The 20321-nt window shown below is 47.6% G+C and overlaps 1 protein-coding gene across 2 annotated transcripts in view; it reads right to left on the bottom strand.

Moving 5' to 3' along the window:
- The window catches only part of trip10a (thyroid hormone receptor interactor 10a), a 100232-nt gene that overhangs the window by 18084 nt on the left and 61827 nt on the right, over nucleotides 1-20321 (bottom strand). For both annotated transcript variants that reach the window (XM_067973022.1, XM_067973023.1), the window contains exons 3-9: nucleotides 18429-18485; nucleotides 14901-15048; nucleotides 13053-13115; nucleotides 11592-11696; nucleotides 10332-10460; nucleotides 7944-8090; nucleotides 6959-7156 (exon numbers count right to left, since the gene is read on the bottom strand). In XM_067973022.1, coding sequence (XP_067829123.1) covers nucleotides 6959-7156; nucleotides 7944-8090; nucleotides 10332-10460; nucleotides 11592-11696; nucleotides 13053-13115; nucleotides 14901-15048; nucleotides 18429-18485 — 847 coding nt within the window. The remainder of the gene's footprint in view (nucleotides 1-6958; nucleotides 7157-7943; nucleotides 8091-10331; nucleotides 10461-11591; nucleotides 11697-13052; nucleotides 13116-14900; nucleotides 15049-18428; nucleotides 18486-20321) is intronic.

The following is a 20321-nucleotide window of genomic DNA, read 5'->3' as shown; positions in this document are numbered from 1 at the left end:
AAGGCTGATCCTACAAAACTGCAAAGCGTACTTATTGAGAGAAAAAAAACTGCAATGGACAGTTGCAGGTACGTAAAGATATTTCGCAGTGACATCTACTCTGGTACAGCCCTCCAGTGCCGTACTCAGGAGTCCTCAGATCAGCCGTGATCAACTGAATGGCAGAACAGGCTCGAAGGGCTGAATGGCCTACTCCTGCTCTTATTGGTCCTATGTCAATCCTTTATGGTTACCCTTGGGCATTGGGTTTCGGTGGGATATCCGGACCAGGAAATGTTCTCGCAACATTCTCCCAGGCCTCTGCTGCTCGTGTCACGAGCATGAGGAGATGCACTAAAAAGTTGCCTGAGTCAATGACTTTTCCCATCCTGCACCCGCCCCCAAAACCAGAGGTGATCAGGTTTTCACTGCGTAGGAAACATGGCCGTTCTTTCCCCCATCTCCTCGCCAATCTGTGGTGCATCACATCACAAAGGCACCCACTGGTACCATGTTCGCTGGGTCATGGTGTTAAACCCAGCTAGTTTGAGATCCACTACTGCCCAATTCCACCACCCTTGGAAAAAGGGTTCAAGGAGCAGGATGCAAAATTATTAAATGAAGTTGGTCCTGGTTTTAGAAGTAAAACAAAGATGAAGATATGGAAGCATTTCACAGGTCACGGTTCTGTCCTGCAGCTCAGTGCGAACAGGGTCAAGTCAAACGCAATGAAGGGTGCAACAATTACAGGAATCACGGAGCAGTCACATGTTTTTCATCATTCTGATAGCTAGAAAACTGTTCTCCATCCCCACCCCAACGTACAACGAATTTCCTCCCCTCCTCTCACTGATGCTGATTCACGCTGGTCTATCAGTCATGGCAGATCTTTGGTACCTAGCCCTGGTGGGTCATTCCCTACTCTGAGCCCAAGGTAATGAGCGTCCTGGTTGGATGAACGCAAAGGCACATCTTCATAAAAGGAGTCACTGGGAGCAAGAATTTGGATTTCCCCCCCCCCCCCTCCTATCTCACTCAGGGGAACCAAAGCCAATTAAAACATCCAACCTGTTACCCGCTGAGATTCAGCACAAACCACGGATTGGATCTGGGACGTTTTCATCTGGTGAGGACAGCTCAATTTTAGCTGTTCAACAGCAGGTAACCAACTTAACTTGTCCGGCTGATCGAAAATAGATTAAAGTGATGAACTTCACTAATTGTCTTCCTGCAAATTATTAAAAGTGAAGGTTTACTCATAGGAGAAATCTGGGCTCAAACAAGGCAACGGAAGATGTGGCTCAGTAACTATTAAAAGAAAGCAGAGCACTAGACACAAGTGGAAGGCTAGACTGTGAGACCCAATCTCCTGTTGCATTCAGAGTTCACATAGGATCCATTGTGCAGGTCTTGAATGGGTCTGGTGGGGGGGGTGGAGGTGGAGGAGAGAGTGGGCTTCTACTTTGCATAGCTCAACTACATCTCCTAGTAGGTGATCTCAACTGATCCACACTCCCATTTGTCATTGTAGGACTGAGATGAGGAGACATTTCTTCACTCGGAGGGTGGTGAACCTGTGGAATTCTCTAACACAGAAGGCTGCGGAGGCCAAGTCACTGAATATATTTAAGAAGGAGCTAGATAGATTTCTAGACACAAAAGGCATCAAGGGGAATGGGGAGAGTGGGAATATGGTATTGAGATAGAGGATCAGCCATGATCATATTGAATGATGGAGCAGGCTTGAAGGGCTGAATGACCTACTCCTGCTCCTATTTTTTTTCTATGGATGTAGGAAGCTGGGGAAAGCCACAAAAACTGGGAGAAACACTACAGATGTATGTTTTATAAAGTGTAAATTGAAGGGCGCAAAAACAAATCACTTGGCATTTTGAAGATTGGGGAAGTTTGCACTGCTCATGACCACCGTGAACTTTGCTAAACACACTGAAGCAATTTATTTTGTTCGTTTGAACGTGTCTCGGCTGTTTCTTATTCCTCTTCGCACAGTGCCTTGTGCTTACTTTCCAATTGCATGTTGGGGGCCGTAGCAACGTGCAACTGTATGCAACTGATCAACAAACATCTCGTGTTTAATCCTAGTGGGAGCAAAGAAACTTGGAAAAATGTTACTAGAACGCCCACGTTTAGGTGACCTGTAGGAGAGCTCGTGCCTAAGCACAGCTAGGGGCCGGTTCTGGTTGCATTACTTAAAGGCAAGTTTGAGTATTCTCTCAACTATTTCTCCCCATTTCCTCCCTCCTCTCCTGAAGGCAGTTTCTTGCTGAAATACGATTCTAGGGGCACCGTCAGCCTACAGTTACTGCGCCCGAGTGCCCATCCTTCATACGTGAGCTTGGGCAGCGAGTATCCACAGGCTATTCGGCTGTGGAGGGCATTCAGCAGGGGTCAGTGGATAACAAATCAGGACCAGGAGCCCTGTTCGGATCTAATCCGCTCCTTAGTTGGTGGGAGGGTGTGTGGAAGGCAATTGTAGCGTCCGCCAAAGCCGAGATCAGCCAGCTCAGCATGCAATAGGGATCAAAGCAGAGATCTTTCTCACCTTTGTAGCCCAACAGCTCCAACATTTACTCGCCGTCTCTAAACTCATTCTACCTCTGATCTTGGTCAGAGAAATACAATCAAGAGGTCTTGTTTGGACTTGTTTATCCCAGCCCATCCAACACTTCCCACTCATCCCCTCCTTCATAACTGATTTGAGGACGACACTAATCATTGCACCCTTCGTATTAGAAGCGTCCACATTCAAAGATATTTCATGCTGTTCCGACATCGAGTCAGACTTGTTAGGCGCGAGCGTTCATTCGCGCCTGGTACATGAAAGCAGGTTAGGCTGCATGCGTGTCATGCGTCCGATGCCTCAATGCCAGCCCAGCAGTCACCGCGCAAGATGCCTTTATATGGGGGTGGCAGGGTGTTGCACCAAGAAAGATAAAAAAAATTATTTGCCCATCGAGATCCAGAACCTACTAAAGAAAAAATTTAAACAGTTATTTCAGGAATAAGGTCACATCACAGAGAGAAAAAAAACCCCACAGAACTCCCAACGGGGGAAATATCCCAAGAGTTCGGTCGAACCCCTGACTACTGTAGGTCTTTTGGCAGAAGTGAAATCAAAAAGGTCCCAGTTAGGCTTCCAGGTGGAGGATGTGCTACCCAATGAGGCTTTGTTTTACTGGGGTAAAATACCATAGAAACCAGGCCCCTCAAACCATTCCTGCAGGAGGTCGCACCCCTCTGGTCAACTGGAAGTCCGTGAGGCCTGTCCTGTTGGTGGGTGCCACACTCAATACGCTGGCGTTGCTGTTTAGCAGAGTACCAAGGCACTGTGCTGAGGGCTAGGGCACAGATTGGAGTCCTGCTATTGCCCGACGTGGGAGCAGCACCATTGGCAAATGGGACACACGGAGAAGATAAGCTCGCAGTGAGAAGGGTATCGAAAACCCACAGCAGGGGATGGGGGTGAAAGCTCACAGCAAGGGGGCGGAGGCAGAAAAATTCCATCTTTTAGGTTTTTAGGAAGGAATCTGTGTTGTGAAAGAGCCCGGTAACGAGGCTAAGGCAGGAAAGGAGCTTTAGAGCTGGATACAGCACAGATTCACCAGGATGCTACCTGGCACGAAGAAATATTGAAACATTGCAGCTTCTTGCATTAGAACAAATCCAGAAAATGGGGTGATATCAATGACAGTGTTGAAATGGGATAGATAGAAGCAGAGCGTTTCCAGTGGTTGAGCGGGGGGGGGTCTAGAACGAATGAGGGGCCAGAGATACAAGGTTAAATCTAAAGAGATTTACAACAGAGGGCAGGAGAAACATCTTTACACAAGAGAGTGGTGAGATTTCACTTCTAGGGTTAGCAGCTGAGACATCAGATTGGGGAGGTGGATGACGAGAAATGGGAACGGAGTGGGTAAATGTTGTTAGGACTTTCTGTTCGCGTGGAAAGTAAACGCCGAGTTAGGCTGGTTGGGCCGAACGGCCTACTTGTGTTGTGACTGCTAAGGAAGGCTCCCCCGGTGGCTCAGTGGGTAACTGCACCTGCTCCATAAAAACAAGGAAGGCTCCAGTTCGATCTGTGTTGAGGGGGCTGATCGCAGGTCGGGGTAGCGACGGAGGTACAAGGGTTATTGGCACCTTTGGGCTGGGGAAAAAAAGAGTCAGGGTTTTCACTTTTGGGCATGTGGACATGGGGTGAGGACGGGACCTCTCCAAAGTCAGATGACTGGCGAGAACTCGGCTGCAAAGACTCTCAGATGAGAAGTGACCACTTGGAGAAGGCACGGGGTGAGGGGCTCGGCTCCCTTGACATGGCACCCCTGCGTGAGCCGCCTGCGTTAGGAGAAACTGAGGACTGGCGGAGGGAGACAAGGCAACAGGACCCAAGGCCAGCTGCCACTCTGACTGCTGGTTATAAAGCAGCTTTTGAGTGGTAGCAGGGCTCCAGTCTGCCCTCTCAGTGGAGCTCGGCCGTGCGGGGTGACTTCAGAGAGCAGGCGGAAAAAGAAACCTGACCGACTAATAACTTCGTGACAACATTCAGAGTATTACATGCTTGCAGCTGACTCCCTCCTTGCAAGAACTGCAAGCCAACCAGAGGAACTCTCCACAAAGAGCCAATGCCTCCTGAAAAGGAGTTGACTGGTGCTGGGGGTAAGGTTTCATAGGCTCAGGATGTTCTCCAGAACCTCATCCAAGGGACCAATCTTCAGCGGGCTGCCTAGTGTTGGTAGGATATGGACTGTAGAGGGTGCAGGAGTGGGCACCACAGCCCCGCCAGGTACCAGTTAAGGAAGGAGCAGGAACCTTGGGCAATTCTTTTACCGTCGCTAGGCCAGGGACGGGGAGGCTAGTCACCGTCACCACTTTGACTGAGATTGGCTAAACTCGGCATAGAGCAGGGATCAAACTTGAGATCCGCCTGCCCCTCGTGGTTCAGGGCTGCTCCCTGGTCTTCAGGGAAGCCCTCATGGGAGCACCTTCACCGCACGGCCTGCAGCCGCTCACCCCCAACCTTCTCGAGGGATGGGGCAATAAATGCCGGCCTTGCCCACATCCTGAGAACGAATAATTTTTTTAAAAAAGGCTTTCAACTTTATTTAGAGCACTGGAATCGTTTGGCTCTATATGTTCTCGTCAGCTACTTTCTTACTGATGCTCAGTTAAAGGAAAGAACTTGCATTTTTATAGCGCCTTTCACAACCTCAGGACGTCCCAAAGCGCTTTACAGCCAATGAAGTACTTCTGAAGTGTAGTCACTGTTGTAATGTAGGAAACGGGGCAGCCAATTTGCGCACAGCAAGATCCCACAAACAGCAATGTGATAATGGCCAGATAATCTGTTTTTAAGTGATGTTGGTTAAGGGATAAATATTGGCCAAGACACCGGGGAGAACTCCCCTGCTCTTCTTCAGATAGTGGCTGTGGGATCTTTTACGCCCACCTGAGGGGGCAGACAGAGCCTCAATTTAACATTTCATCCGAAAGACGGCACTTCTGACAGCACTGCGCTCCCTCATAACACGTAACCTTCTGACGCAGAGGCGAGTGTGCTACTGACCGAGCCACAGCCGACACCATTTAAAATCTGGTTCTGGGGAGCCAACTCCCCAGTGCTCACACCACCAAATCCAGCCTTGATCCAGCGAGTTGCACCAGCCATTGCCCGATCTGGTGACAACTCCGCCCAATACTTCCGTCCTCGTACAATGGCATCTTACTGCCAGAGGGGCACAGTTGCAAAATCCGGGACGCCCCCTCCCACCGTGGGGTCAACGAATGTTTAACAGTACAGCTCCCCTGAGAGATCGGTAGGTGTGTCACTCTTCCCACATGGTGCTAAGCTGTACAGGCAGGAAAGGCAGAAACAGTTGATTCTCGGACTGTAATGAACTAACTGATCTCAACTGGCGATGATTAAGGGCAGAACAGTCGGCTTCAGTAACTCCTGGACTGAAGTAGGAGGAAGAGGACAGGAGCAAAAATCAGCCAGGGTTCTGGGATCTATCCAGTAAACCCTTCCTGGGAAATTCATGAGCATGGACACAATGCAAATAGGATCAGGTTTGGCTGTGATGCCCCCAACACTCCATCTAAAGAGAAAGGAACTTACATTTATATAGCGCCTTTCATGATCTCAGGATGTCCCAAAGCGCTTTACAGCCAATTATGTAATTTTGAAGTGTAGTCACTGTTGTAATGTAGGAAACGTGGCAGCCAATTTTCACACAGAAAACTCCCACAAACAGCAATGTGATAATGATCAGATAATCTGCTTTAGTGATGTTGGTTGAGGGATAAATATTGGCCAGGACACCGGGGAGAACTCTTCTTCGAAATAGTGCCATGGGACTTTTACGTCCACCAAGTCCCATGGCACTATTTCGAAGATGAGTTCTCCCTGGTCTTGGTTTAACGTCTCATCTGAGAGACGGCACCTCAGTCAGTGCAGCACTCCCTCACTACTGCACTGGGAGTGTCAGCCTAGATTTTCTGCACAAGCCTCTGAAGTGGGGATCGGACCCAAGACCTTGTGACTCAGAGCCGAGATTGACACTGAGCCAAGGTTTAGGTTCACACGTGACGAACAGTCACTTGGGCATGGCACCAGAGGGCAACTAGTGCACATATGGATCTGAGTCAGCACATGGAAAGGGGGAGGGGGGAAAAGAGTGGAGTGGGACAAAGATAAAAGGGAAAAAAAATACTAAACACTGGATGTATGTGCAAGCACTGTAATCCAGAAGGAAATTAGTGACAAGCGGATAGGGGCTGGGTCAAACAAAAACTAATCAAGAACAACCAGCATTCATTAGAATAAAAAAGTTAACATCAATAAAAAGATAAAAATGCAGCTGTAGGAAGTGAGGTACAGCCAATAAAATCATAAATTAATGACTCGTTCTGTTAATAACCACTCGATCACATTCGGGTGATCAGTCAGCCTTTGTGGCCGTACCTTGTTCTTCTTGCCGAACGGCCATCGCTTGGCCTTGCTTTTGCCAATGGTCCTTTGGTCAATCTTTGAGTCCGATTTGAGAGAGCCAAGACTGTTTTCTGACGAAGTCCGATTGATCATCTGGCTGTAGTCCTCAAATTCCAACTCTCCCGGTCTCTCAAATCCTGACTTGTAGGCCTCGATCAGTACTCGAGAATCCTAATAAAAAAGGAAGGAGAGAAAAAACATGGAGAAGACCCAACAGATTTGTTTTTAAAACTATTTACGCTACTCGTGCGCTCCACGGTTACATCAACAATATAAAAGGGCTTCACATGAAGAAACTATGGCCTCTACATCTTCAACCAAGGGTAAGGAACCAAGGCGGATAGATTGAGTTTACATACAGATCAGCCATGATCGAATAATGATCCAAGACTGCATGTTACAAACAATCCATGGAGGACAAGTGTGGATTAACTCTTTGAGAACTAAGAAAGGCATCCCCAGTTCTGGTGCCACTGCTTCATATTGCAGCATGGATTATTTTTCTAACAAAAGGAAGACTACTTGCATTTATATAGCACCTTTCACAATCTCCAGACGTCCCAAAGCACTTGACAAAGTGTAGTCACTGTTGTAATGTAGGCAACGCGGCAGCCAATCTGCCCACGGCAAGGTCCCACAAACAGCAATGAGATAATAACCAGATGATCTGTTTTAATGATGTTGGTTGAGGGATAAATATTGGTCAGGAATTCGTGCCATGGGATCTTTTATGTCTATCCGAGAGGGCAGACAGGGCCTCGGTTTAATGGCTCATCCAAAAGACGGCACCTCTAGCAGTGCAGCACTCCCTCAGTAGTGTCGGCCTGGATTTTGTGCTCAGGTCTCCGGAGTGGGACTTGAACCCACAACCTTCTGACTCAGAGGCGAGAGTGCTACCAACTGAGCCACAGGACCATTGGTCAAACAGTAAAAAAAAATGATCAGAAGTTCCACGTACACCATTTTCGTTAACAGATTCTGCAGCTTTCGTCATCCCGTCCAGACATTTCCCAATGATAGGCATGACCTGCCGCTCGGTGTCCGCAAACATCTTGTAGGCCTCGCACAGCTTCTGCGTCCGCCTTTCATCCATCTCCTGGAGTTTCTGCAAAACAGGAGCAGGCACTGGGTTGATATAGAGGGGGCAAGGACTCCAGGGGAAGATGCTGAGAGGCTGCTTCCCCTTGGCTGGAGTCTAGAACGAGGGGCCACAGTCTCAGGATAAGGGGTCGGCCATTTAGGACAGAGATGAGAAGAAATTCCTTCATTCAGAGGGTTGTAAATCTTTGAGATTCTCTACCCCAGAGGGCTGTGGATGCTGAGTCATTGGATATATTCAAGGCTGAGATCATTGGATTTCTGGACTCTAGGGGAAATCAAGGGATATGGGGATCAGGCAGGAAAGTGGAGTTGAGGTCAAAGGTCAGTCACGATCTTAATGAATTGCGGAGCAGGCTCGAGGGGCCATACGGCCGACTCCTGCTCCTATTTTGTTATGCTCGTGAAGCTTTGGCATTTATCACCCAGGTCTATAGCTGGAAAGTTTCACAAAAAAAAATCAAAGCGATCAAATCCAATCCAAGATAAGTGGGAGCCTTAAAAAAAAGAACTTGGACACTTGTTAGGGTTGCCAACCCTCCAGGAATGTCCTGGAGCCTTCAGGAACTGGAAGATTAATCTCTGGGACACTGCTGTGAGCAAAAAACTCAGGAGAAAAATCATAGGGACATTACATAAAATTGTATTTTTTTCCCCCATTTTCTTTGAACATTTTCACTTATTAGTTGTAAAAAATATTGGAAGGGTGTTTGACCGACAGTCAAGATTAATCCAATTAGGCAACAAAGAGGCTGTTTGCTTCCCAATTGGCCGTGGGAAGGCGGGGCACCTGGAGCATGGACCAATGGCGGGAGTGTGGGGTCGGTACTGGTGTGTTGAAATCTCCAGGAATACACCCAACCAGAGATGGCAACCCCAACACATGTGCAGATGGAGATTTGGGGGGGGAAAAAAGAGAAATGAACATTGGAACTGAGAGCAGGAGCAATTAAAATGTCAACAACTAAAGATTTGGCGGGAGGGAAAAAAAAAGCACTTGCCAGGTTTGTACCCCCATCGTGCATTATTTGAGGAGCCTCTCAAAGCTGTCATGGAAGGACGGTAGGATTGGTTTTCTGGAACGATGAGGCCAAATAGACTGAACAGCCTTCTTCATCTGAACCGATCTTGTGATGGGTCGGAGCTTCCCTTTCAAGTATATTCTACGCAAACACTGGATAGGCTTTTAGGAGGGTACCACTTTTCTCCCCAGCCCCTCCAAGTACCGTTGGGGGTTACGAACCGTTTGCCGCTGAATGTGTAGCCAGATAACCTTCACCCAGGGCCCTGGTAACGTCACTGTAACCAGCTGCGAGGAGGAACAGCAACTGAGTGACTCTTCCTCTGATCTCCCACCCTCCTTATGGAGGGGGAATGCTTTATCTCCACTCAGCCAATCCCCACAATAACTTGGCAGAAACTGAAATGGGGGGTGGGGGGATATCAAATTGCTTCCTGCCACTCACATAGCAACATAACCCTATCGATGCCATGTTGGAGCACCTAATCATTTTCAATACCGGTCACCAATATTTACCTGGGGTAGCACTGGGGCTGCCAACTCTGGTCGGACATGTTCCTGGAGGTTTCATCACATGACCTCCTGCCTCTGACCGCCCCCACAATCCCGCCATTGGTCGCCTGACATGTCCGTCCTCGCGGCGCCCCGCTTTCCCATGGCCAATTGGAAAGCGAATAGACTCCATTACCCGATTGGATGATTCTTGACTGTCTGTCAACCTTTTCTCCCCCCCATCTCCAATATTTTTATAACTCGTGAACAAGAGTGTTCAAAGAAATATTTTTAAAAAATATATAAACAATTTTTTTTTAAATGCCACTATGATTTTTCTCCGGGATTTTGCTCGCAGCAGTGTCCTGGAGATTAGACTTTAATTCCTGGAGACTCCAGGGCAATCTTGGAGGGTCGATCACCCTAAGTAACACCATCAAGTAGCAAGAGTGAGGCTTAAGTGAAGAAACTTGAAATCTCTTCTGGCCTTGTGATGGACTCTTGTATTTATAACTAGACAAAGATATTTGGCCTATCAAAGTTCATCCCTCCAATACCCTAAATCTCACACTGTCGCATCCAGCTGCATTTTAAATATCCCTAACGTTTTTGCATACACTGGATTATTCTAAATATCTTTCACTCTGAGTAAAGCTCTTCCTAATATCAGTTTCAAATTTACTTGTCACGAAATCCCCCCCTCCACTCTCCAAAGTCCCGATTCCTTAAACTTACATTGAAAACCTGAGGCATTTCAGTAAAGTAAAACTGGTTCTGGTCCTTGTTGTATTTCTGCAGCTGGGAGGCATATTCGTTTTTGCTTTCTTCCACCATGTGATTCCGCAGATTTGCCTGCTGTTTCGCCTGAGGGGAACCAAAAAAAAAATCATCATTTGTACTCTGGTAGTGAAGGACCCATTGTGTCGCTCCATTTATATTCAGAATTCACAGTAGGAAGCAGTGTGCACTACATATCCCGTGTCCATAGCTGGGGAGGCATCTCTCCATCACTATTGAATCCAGGATCAATATCTGTACAGCCTAGTATTTAAAATAAAATACTGCACATACACGCACCAAAAATCGGGTTTGTTTTGCGCTGGTCGTAGAATCGTACAGCACAGAAGGAGGCCATTCGGCCCATTGCGCCTATGCCAGCTCTTTGAAAGAGCTATCCAATTAGTCCCACTCCCCCGCTCTTTCCCCATAGTCCTGCACATTTTTCCACTTCAAGTATTTATCCAATTTCCTTTTGAAAGTCATTATTGAATCTGCTTCCACCGCCCTTTCAGGCATCGCATTCCAGATCACAACAACTTGCTGCATATTTTTTTTTCCCTCATCTCGCCTCTGGTTCTTTTGCCGGTCACCTGAAATCTGTGTCCTCTGCCACTGGAAACAGTTTCTCCTTATTTACTCTCATCAAAACCTTTCATGATTTTGAACACCTCAAATCAGATCTCCCCTATAACCTTCTCTGTTCCAAGGAGAACAACCCCAGCTTCTCCAGATAACTGAAGTCCCTCATCCCTGGTGCCATTCTAGTAAATCTCCTCTGCGCCCTCTCCAAGGCCTTGACATCCTTCCTAAAGTGCAGTGCCCAGAATTGGCCACAATACTCCAGCTGAGGCCTAACCAGTGTTTTCTAAAGGTTTAGCATAACTTCCATGCTTTTGTACTCTACACCTCTATTTGCATAAGCTGGCAATTGGAACACTTATTCACTTTGGAGGTCGAGTGTTCGTCTAAACACTCCCCACTTCAGAGAGGTTAGATACAGAGTAAAGCTTGTCACCACCATCTCACCCAGTGCGACATTTCCAAAAAAAACCAGCCTTTGTTTCCTCTCTGAACCAGACTGTTAATTCAATGATAAATTAAGGACACTTATTGTGCTGTAGACTCATGCCCACCAGACATTGGGTGAAGACCTGTAAAGGTCCAGAGAGAAGTAAGCTTGGAGAGGGATTTGGGTGGGTTTAACACGAGGCCTACCTTTTCCACGTCAGCCTTGGTTGTGTTGATGTCGGAGTCGACCTTCTCTGCATTCTGCAATGCTTTCTCCGCCTCCTTGCAGTCGCGTTCGAACCTCCTCTTAGCCTGTGGGAAACAGTTCATCAGATTTACACTGATTGCAGTTAGTCGGCTGGTTCAGTAGGCCCTGATGCCTTGGTCGGTAAATCCAGTGCACAACAGAGCCACACAGACCAGAAAATCCCAGGTAGAATTCCCACTGTGTTGAGCTCCCTGATCTCAGCCAGGGCAGTATTTGGAGCACTCCAGTTTAACTCAGTGCCCCAGGCCTGGGGAAAAAAATTACCCAGAGCTCTTGCTCCTCATTGCTATCCAGAGACCTCTGCTGGCAAGTGCGTGCATGGGGATGGCGAGCAAGGACAGGACAAGGCTTAGCTGTGATCCTTCCATAGCTAAAGAGTTTGTCGGCACTGACCTTCTGCGCACATATGGGAAGAACGGCCACGCGAGGTAATGGAGGGTGCCCAGCATCCATGGAACCTTACCCTGGCCTAAGTCAGGAGAAAGGAGGTATAAGGGATAAGGAGGAGAAAAATCTGGGTCCTTCCAGCTCTGTATAGTGCATCTCAAGTCCCATTCCAGAGACTGAAGCACGTAATCTAGGCTGACACGCGTAGTGCAGTACTGAGGGAGTGCTGTACTGTCAGAGGTGCCGTCTTTTGGACGAGACATTAAACTGAGGCCTTGTCTGCCCTCTCAGGTGGACGTAAAAAATTCCATGGCACTACTCGAAGAGCAGGGGAATTCTCCCTGGTGTCCTGGCCGATATTTGTCCCTCAGTCAACATCACCTTGCTGTGCACAAATTGGCTGCCGCGTTTCTTACATTACAAGAGTGACTACATTTCATTCCGAGGTTGTAAAAGGCGCTACAGAAATGCAAATCTTTCTTTCTTCGTTCTTTTCGTTTTCAGTCTGGACAGTGCACTTGCCGACTGAGCCATTAGAGAGCTGGAGGAGGTGGTGGTGTAAGACTTTAGTATTACCTGGTCATCGGTGAAAGGTCACCGAGTAACCTGGACGAGTCTGTGGCACCACCGACCGACACAGGGCCGCACCTGAAACTCCCTCACACACAGTCAGGCTGTGATCTCATTTGACTTCTCAGAAGACAGACAGACCACTCCTCTCGGCTCATCAATACGTCAATTTGTTGGGGGGGGGTGGGGGGAAAGGTGAGGAGGAAGAGGAGGAGGAGGAGGAGAAGAAAGGGCTAAACAACTCCACAAGATTGTGACTTTGCCTCGACTCAGTTTAAGAACAGATATTTAGGAGGCTTTTACTGACACAATGTCAACAGACTCTGGGCATTTTGGGAATGAGGAGGCCATATTGGCGAGGCACTCACTAATAGTCCACACCAACGACAAGCAAATATACCCTGAAGGCCAAAGGTTTGTTGTGGTTAATACAGTAAACTTACATTATCCAGCTGTTTAAAACTAATTTCCAAGTTCTGTTGGGCTTTTCTTCCTTCTAGAAGATGCTGAAACAGAAAGGGCTCCATTAGCATAAAAAGAGATTGACAGGAAGAAATCAGCCAAGAGTCCTAAAGGCATCGGGAAAGCAGCCTGCGCAGTCTAAACGGTTCTCTATACAAGAGGAAGAGGAAAATAATAGGGGACTCAAATTTAATGAAGATTTAACACAGTGCGATGTGAGCATTCTGTTAGTAACCATATGATCGGACAAAGCCATGGCATCAGCTAAACCAGGCGGAGTCAATAAACATTACTGTTCCCAAGATAGGAAGTGCAAGATAACAGGTCAGAAGCATGAGAGAGATAGAGAGAGAGAAAAGATAGAGAGAGAGAGAGAAAAGGATAGAAAAGAGAGAGAGAAAAGAGAGAGAGAGAGAAAAGATAGATAGAGAGAGAGAGAGAAAAGATAGATGTAAGGAATTCTACAACACCAGGTTATAGTCCAACAAATTTATTTTAAAATCACAAGCTTTCGGAGATTATCCCCTTCGTCAGGTGAAGGGGATAATCTCCGAAAGCTTGTGATTTAAAAATAAATTTGTTGGACTATAACCTGGTGGTGTAAGATTCCTTACATATGTCCACCCCAGTCCATCACCGGCATCTCCACATCAGAAAAGAGAGAGAGAGAGAGAGAAAAGAGAGATTTTCATCTGTTAACTAATTATCTTCCCATCTCCATCTTACTCACTCCTGCTGAGGAATTAAATTCCAAATTTAATTTAAAAAAAATATATATATTTTCAGGATGTGGGCCTCGCTGGCGAGGCCGGCATTTACTGCCCATCCCGAGTTGCCCTCGAGGAGGTGGTGGTGGTGGTTGGCCTTCTTTGATGCCACGGAGGAGCTCGCTAGACCACTTCAGAGGGCAGTTAAGAGTCAACATAGAGGCCCAGCCCAGGTAAGGCTGGCAGGTTTGCTTCTCTAAAAAGGACATTAGTGAGCCAGTTGGGTTTTTACGACAATCCGACAGGGTCACTGTTACTGATACCAGCTTTTTATTTCCAGATTTTTTATTTGAAAACTGAATTGAAATTCTCAAATTGCCATGGTGGAATTTGAAATTACATTCTCTGGATTACTAGTCCAGTAACATCACCGTCCATCTACACCACTGTATCCGATGCCCAAATGATTCCCTGGGTGCGTGCTGCCCTCTCAACTCGTTCAAGTGGTCTTACTTCATGTGTGAACCCAGACAGTATAAAGAGGCCAATCGACTTTATAAGCCATCACAGTCCTGTTTTCTCCAAACCACAACACACGCCCATGTTGTAGCCAACTAACTGGAGTGGGCATCCTGGTGGATTGCCAGCCTCCCTGGTCTGGTGACACCTGGGCCCATTGCAGTACCCCCACCACAAGCCCTGGCTAAGATCAGCTGACTCAGCGTAGATCAGGGATCAAATTCGGGACTATTCTGGCCCGTAGGTCTCGGGGACACACCACACTGCACCTATCCACTGAGCCACTGGTGAAGCTGCATCACAAGAAGTGAAAGAGACAGGTTCACAGTTATGATTCCCTACTGAGAACAGGCTCCTATTTGGGGCCTTCAGCTGCCTAGGCCCTAAGCTCTGGAATTCCCTCCTTAAAGCTCTCCACCTCTCTCTCCTCCTTTAAGACGCTCCTCAAAACCTAAGTCTTTGACCAAGCTTTTGGTCAACTGAACTAATATCTACATTATGTAGCTGGGGGCCGGGGGAGGGGAGGGGGGCCAGATGGATTGGACACACTGGGTCCGGGGGGGTGGGTGAGGTATGGGTGAACAGAGCAGCATTGCACTCTACCGTCTTGCGTTCTTGCTTATTATCGTGCAAGTATTTGGCCAATTCGGCAGAGATGTGTTGAATCAAATTCTCCGCAATAACTTCCCGCTGGCCGGCATAGTCGTTCAGCTCGTTGAGAATGTTGATGAAGGTCTCATACTGGGAGAACCTGCGAGAAAGAAACAGGTTTTAAACAAGGGCATCGGACAAACTGAACAGGAGGGGTAAGTGAGGACGGACAATTAAGTCACATTAGATTTGAAAAAAAATGTTCCTTTATACAGTTCCTATGTTCACCCCTTTTCCTGCTCCCTGCGGTGCAGGCTCTTGCTTGGGTTCATCTTAGCGATCCCCCACTCCAGTGGGTTTGCGTCGCATGCCTACAGACAGCGAGAACCAGCTGACTGTGGGCTTCGCAACCCAACAGGAAGCCCCGGAGAGCAATCAGGAATAGAAACCAATAGCTAATTTGTTCCTTTCCCCGGCCTAGGGCACGGCCACCGATCCTATTTCCCCTAATACCCACACAGATCGTGCAGCGAATGTGGGATCTTCTAGTCTGTATAGCTTAATGTAACATTGCCGAGACTCTCTGGAGTTTAGAAGATTTAGAGGTGATCTCATTGAAACACAAGATTCTAAGGGGGCTTGACAGGGTAGACGCTGAGAGGCTGTTTCCTCTGGCTGCAGAGTCTAGAACTAGGGGACAGTCTCAGGATAAAGGGTCGGCCATTTAAGACTGAGATGAGGAGGAATTTCTTCACTCAGAGGGTTGTGAATCTTTGGAATTCTCTACCCCAGAGGGTTGTGGATGCTAAGTCATTGAATATATTCAAGGCTGAGATCGATAGATTTTTGGACTCTAGGGGAATCAAGGGATAAGGGATTGGGCGGGAAAGTGGAGTTGAGGTCGAAGATCAGCCATGATCTAATTGAAAGGCAGAGCAGGCTCGAGGGGCCGTATGGCCTACTCCTGCTCCTGCTCCTATTTCTTATGTTCTTTACTCACTAGTTATCAGGGGGGAGCTCTGCAGCCATTTTCTCAGATACGAGAGGTCAATTGGAGTCTTGTCCATGCGGTGTTGATGAATTACAAGCCTTCTGTAATCACCCAAGCCCAGTGCTACATACAGGAGTGGTAAAATAAAGCTTCTCACCGTCAATCTCTCCCCTTCGGTGAGCTCTCAATGAGGAGGTGAAGTGCCCCCCCACCCAAGGAAAAGCAGAGGGGGTGAAAGGTCATCAGAGGACCTCTCCTACCCACCTTCCAGGTCCTGGTTCTAAGTGGTAGAAGTTTCGGAACAGATCGTTTGCCCATCTCTTCGGGCACACTTGTCCCAGGGAAGGAGAGGATAACTTGGAAGAAGAGGCTTCACAAACCAACTGAAGCAGTAACCGCGAGATAGCTGCCATGTTGGTTCCAGCCCAAAATGGCAACAAAGCAATCTCCAGTTTCCTCATCAGATTCGAGAGGAGATCAAATACCTTCTCAATCAGGCATATCCTCTGACTGACGCAAGCACGGAGCTCTGCGGACGGGTAAGTACAACGTGCGAGGCGGCACTGAGCTGTAGAGACCGGACGTTCCACTTTCAACCCCCAGGTTAGATGGTCTCAGCTGGGGAAGTGGTTGAGCAGCACAATTAGCCTTCCCTTGGCTAGGAGAGGGGAAAACAGTACTCTCACTCTCACTCTCACTCTCACTCTCACTCTCACTCTCACTCTCACTCTCACTCTCACTCTCACTCTCACTCTCACTCTCACTCTCACTCTCACTCTCACGTGCATACTTGTTGACATTAGCGAGGAGAGGATTGGCTGTGGTGTGCACTTCAGTCAAATAACAAGCCAATACTAACATGAATGGTGGGAGCCCGGGAAACACATTGGAGGGTTCCTGGCTTTTGTGGAATGCACCACAGCAAGTCACTAATTCAAAAAGGAGTGGGGACAAAAACGGAAGTCTTGGGAAAAACATCCACCTAATTAAAGTCTGTGGATACGGCACAAGGAGGGGACACTAATTTTCCCCAGCACTTTATAGGTTAACACTGCTGTCCTCCAGATTCCCTCCTTGCCCACATCTTGTTTCTTCTAAGAAAAACTTGAGGGAAGACAAGCAACTATTTGTTGATCTCCTCTCCAGAGAACAGTCAGCTCATTGACAAGTGACCAGTGAGAAGTGAACCAGTTTATTCTGATCGCTGGTTGTGACACAGCGATCACATGCTTTGAGAGCTAGGTGGCAAAACACAACTACATTATCTCGGAGTGAATAAAAGATCTGGCTCCAATCCCAGAAATGATGTCACTCAGCTTTTGTAGACACCCGGTCCTTCCTGAAAGACCAGAATTATTGGTGCGTGAGCAATACCATCCTCCCAACAGTGTATACTCGCGCACACACGTATGTACACGCATACACAGACACACACAAAAGGGAAAATTAGATCTTCTCTCTAGATCTGACTATGCTGCTCTTAAGCCAGTCAGTTAAGAGGACTACATTAACACTCCAGGCTGATTGGCAAATCAGAGGGCCATTCTTTCTTCAGCAGGAGGGTGTCGGATCAGGAACACACTGGGGAACTCAAAAAAAAATCCACTCTTGTGGGATGTAGCCCGCTTGTCCATGCAACCCCACCTCGAAGAGCATGAATCTCTCCCATTCCCCCTTCCCTTTACAGGTTACGCATTCCCAATTTTAAATCGCTCCACCACTGGCGGCATGTCTTCAGCTGTCATGGCCCTAAACTCTGGAATTCCCTCCCTAAACCTCTCCGCGCCTCTCTCTCTCCTCATTTAAGACGCTCCTTAAAACCTACCTCTTTGACCAAACTTTTGGTCACCTGTCCCAATATCTCCTTATGTGGCTCGGTGTCAAATTTTGTTTGATAAATCGCTCCCGTGAAGCGCCTTGGGACGTCGCTATTTAAATGCAAGTCGTTGTCGTGGTTACTGTTGTTGCGTAGGCAAGTGTGGCAGCCAGCTCGTGCACAGCAAGCTTCCGCAAACAGCAACTTGGTGGTGTTGGTTGAGGGAGGAACGTTGGCCAAGACACCGAGAAAGCTCCCTGATCTTTTTCGAATAAGGATATTTCTCAGTAAATTTCACTGAATAATGATCTGGAGCAGGGAGCCTGGTTTGAACTTTCCCCCCTCCAGCCCAGGGCCCTGAGATGGATAGATTTTTGGACTCTAGGGGAATCAAGGGATATGGGGATCGGGCGGGAAAGTGGAGTTGAGGTAGAAGATCAGCCATGATCTGACTGAATGGCGGAGCAGGCTCGAGGGGCCGTATGGCCTACCCCTGCTCCTATTTCTTATGTCTTCCCAGACTCTACGTCTCCTACAGTCAAGCCTGATTCAGCATTGCTCCTGGGGTCTCTGATGGTGCAGCTCAGGTACATGAGCACAACTAGTCAACAACCTAGGGCAGAGGGGAGGACAACGAGACATTAAAAACATGCCTCACTTCCAGAAGTAATCATTTGCTGGCCAATATACCCATACACAGATATGTTCATTTCACTAGTTGACAGTAGCTTACTTCCATTCATGGTCTTCTTTACAGACTCGCTTGGGGCTGTACTTTTTCACCAAACTCCTGAGGAAAGAAAGCAAAATTATCACATGCAGCAAAACACTCTCCTCACCATTGGCCCATGATGAGATAATGTTGGGTTATTCTCACCCTATATACCATCCACTGAAGACCATTATGGTGAGCATTGTCAAGCAAGCATGGACTCCACAACTCCATAATCCAAGGTGGAAGACATTCCAATCCTTACTAAAGAGCAATACTTACTACTACAAATTGGCCAATAATCAATATTACAAAGGATGTCAGCACATCTTTCTCACTGAGGAATACAGTCTCTTGCCTTTCCTAAACTCCAGATCTACACACTTCACCTCCCGCTTGCATCCTCAATTTTGAAATCAAGTCGCTTCATAGTATCTCCTACTCAATCTTTCCCAGAGTCTCCAAACTAAAACTCCTTCCCTCTCCTTCCTCCGACAATCTACAGCTTTTCTTAAACCTCAACTTGCCCCTAAATAACAAAATAAAGCCAACCCAAGGAATGAAACCCTATCCAGATCACAACCACTAGCAGGGAGAGAGAAGTCTACGATCAGGACTTGGGTCTCGGCTGTAATTCTACGGTCATGAGCTGAACCCTTGGCTGATTTTTAACCCCTATCCAAACAAAACTCTTCAAAATATAACCAAACCAATCTTTGGTTTGGGATGTTCCCTAAACAACATCTCCATTGGAATTTGTATTGGGAATTAATCTGCTCACTACTGCAGTGAGAAAGGAGTCACATGGACTTGGATTCTGCTCACCATTTAAATGCCCTAATCGGGCGGGAAGGGAGGAGGGTATTTCCTGATTTAGGAACTAGTTGACTTTCAGTCAAAACCATTTGGCATCCACAGAAAGACCACATGCTATTAAAATGGTTCCGTGTACCAGGGACCAGTTAAAGACAAGACTCTCTCTGCTGGCCCCCCATCACAGAGCAACAGGAGAAGGACCCACCATTCTCCAACATGGAGGATTCTTGATTTCAGCCCAGCCGTCAGCAAAAGACAGGCAACCTAACCAGCAGCAGGGACAATGTGGACTTCGCTCGTGCACTCTCCACGCAGCACAGGCCCAGGCTTAGGCCTAGGCCCACACAGCAGGTCTTGTGCCCGTCCTCAGACGGACAGAGGACGCGACTGGGTGCGGGGGAAGCCAACAATCTAAATCCCTATCATTCGGAGCCCAAAATGCTCTAGTGTGAAATGACATCATAGGAGGGACTTCGCGTCCCCCCACCCCCACCATTGGAATCCAGGCTTCCCCCTTCTTAAAAAAATTTCCACAATTTAAAGATGGCCGTCAGAAGGTTGCGGGTTCAAGTCCCACTCCAGAGACTTGAGCACAAAATCTAGGCCGACACTCCCAGTACAGTACTGAGGGAGTGCTGCACTGTCAGAGGTGCCGTCTTACGTTCAACCGAGGTCCCGTCTGCCCTCTCAGGTGAGCATAAAAGATCCCCCGGCACTATTTTGAAGAAGAGCAGGGGAGTTCTCCCCGGTGTCCTGGGCCATTATTGATCCCTCAACCAACATCACAAACAGATTATCTGGTCATTATCAAATTGCTGTTTGTGGGATCTTGCTGTGCTCAAATTGGCTGCCACGTTTCCTACATTAAAACAGTGACTGCACTTTAAAAATACTTCATTGGCTGTAAAGCGCTTTGGGACGTCCTGAGGTCGTGAAAGGCGCTATATAAATGCAAGTCTTTCTTTCTTTTATCCCATCAATCCTGAGAAGCAGAGTCTGCAAAGAGGACAATTTCATTCCTTCCCCCTCCTAAAAGTCCCCATTAAATCAAGTAGCGTACCACATCAGCCCCTTCTTTACCTTGGGAAGAAGCCCAAT

The sequence above is a fragment of the Heptranchias perlo genome, chromosome 37 (assembly GCF_035084215.1).
Source record: "Heptranchias perlo isolate sHepPer1 chromosome 37, sHepPer1.hap1, whole genome shotgun sequence".
Classification (NCBI taxonomy): Eukaryota; Metazoa; Chordata; class Chondrichthyes; order Hexanchiformes; family Hexanchidae; genus Heptranchias; species Heptranchias perlo.
This window is presented reverse-complemented; position numbering and strand designations above follow the sequence as displayed.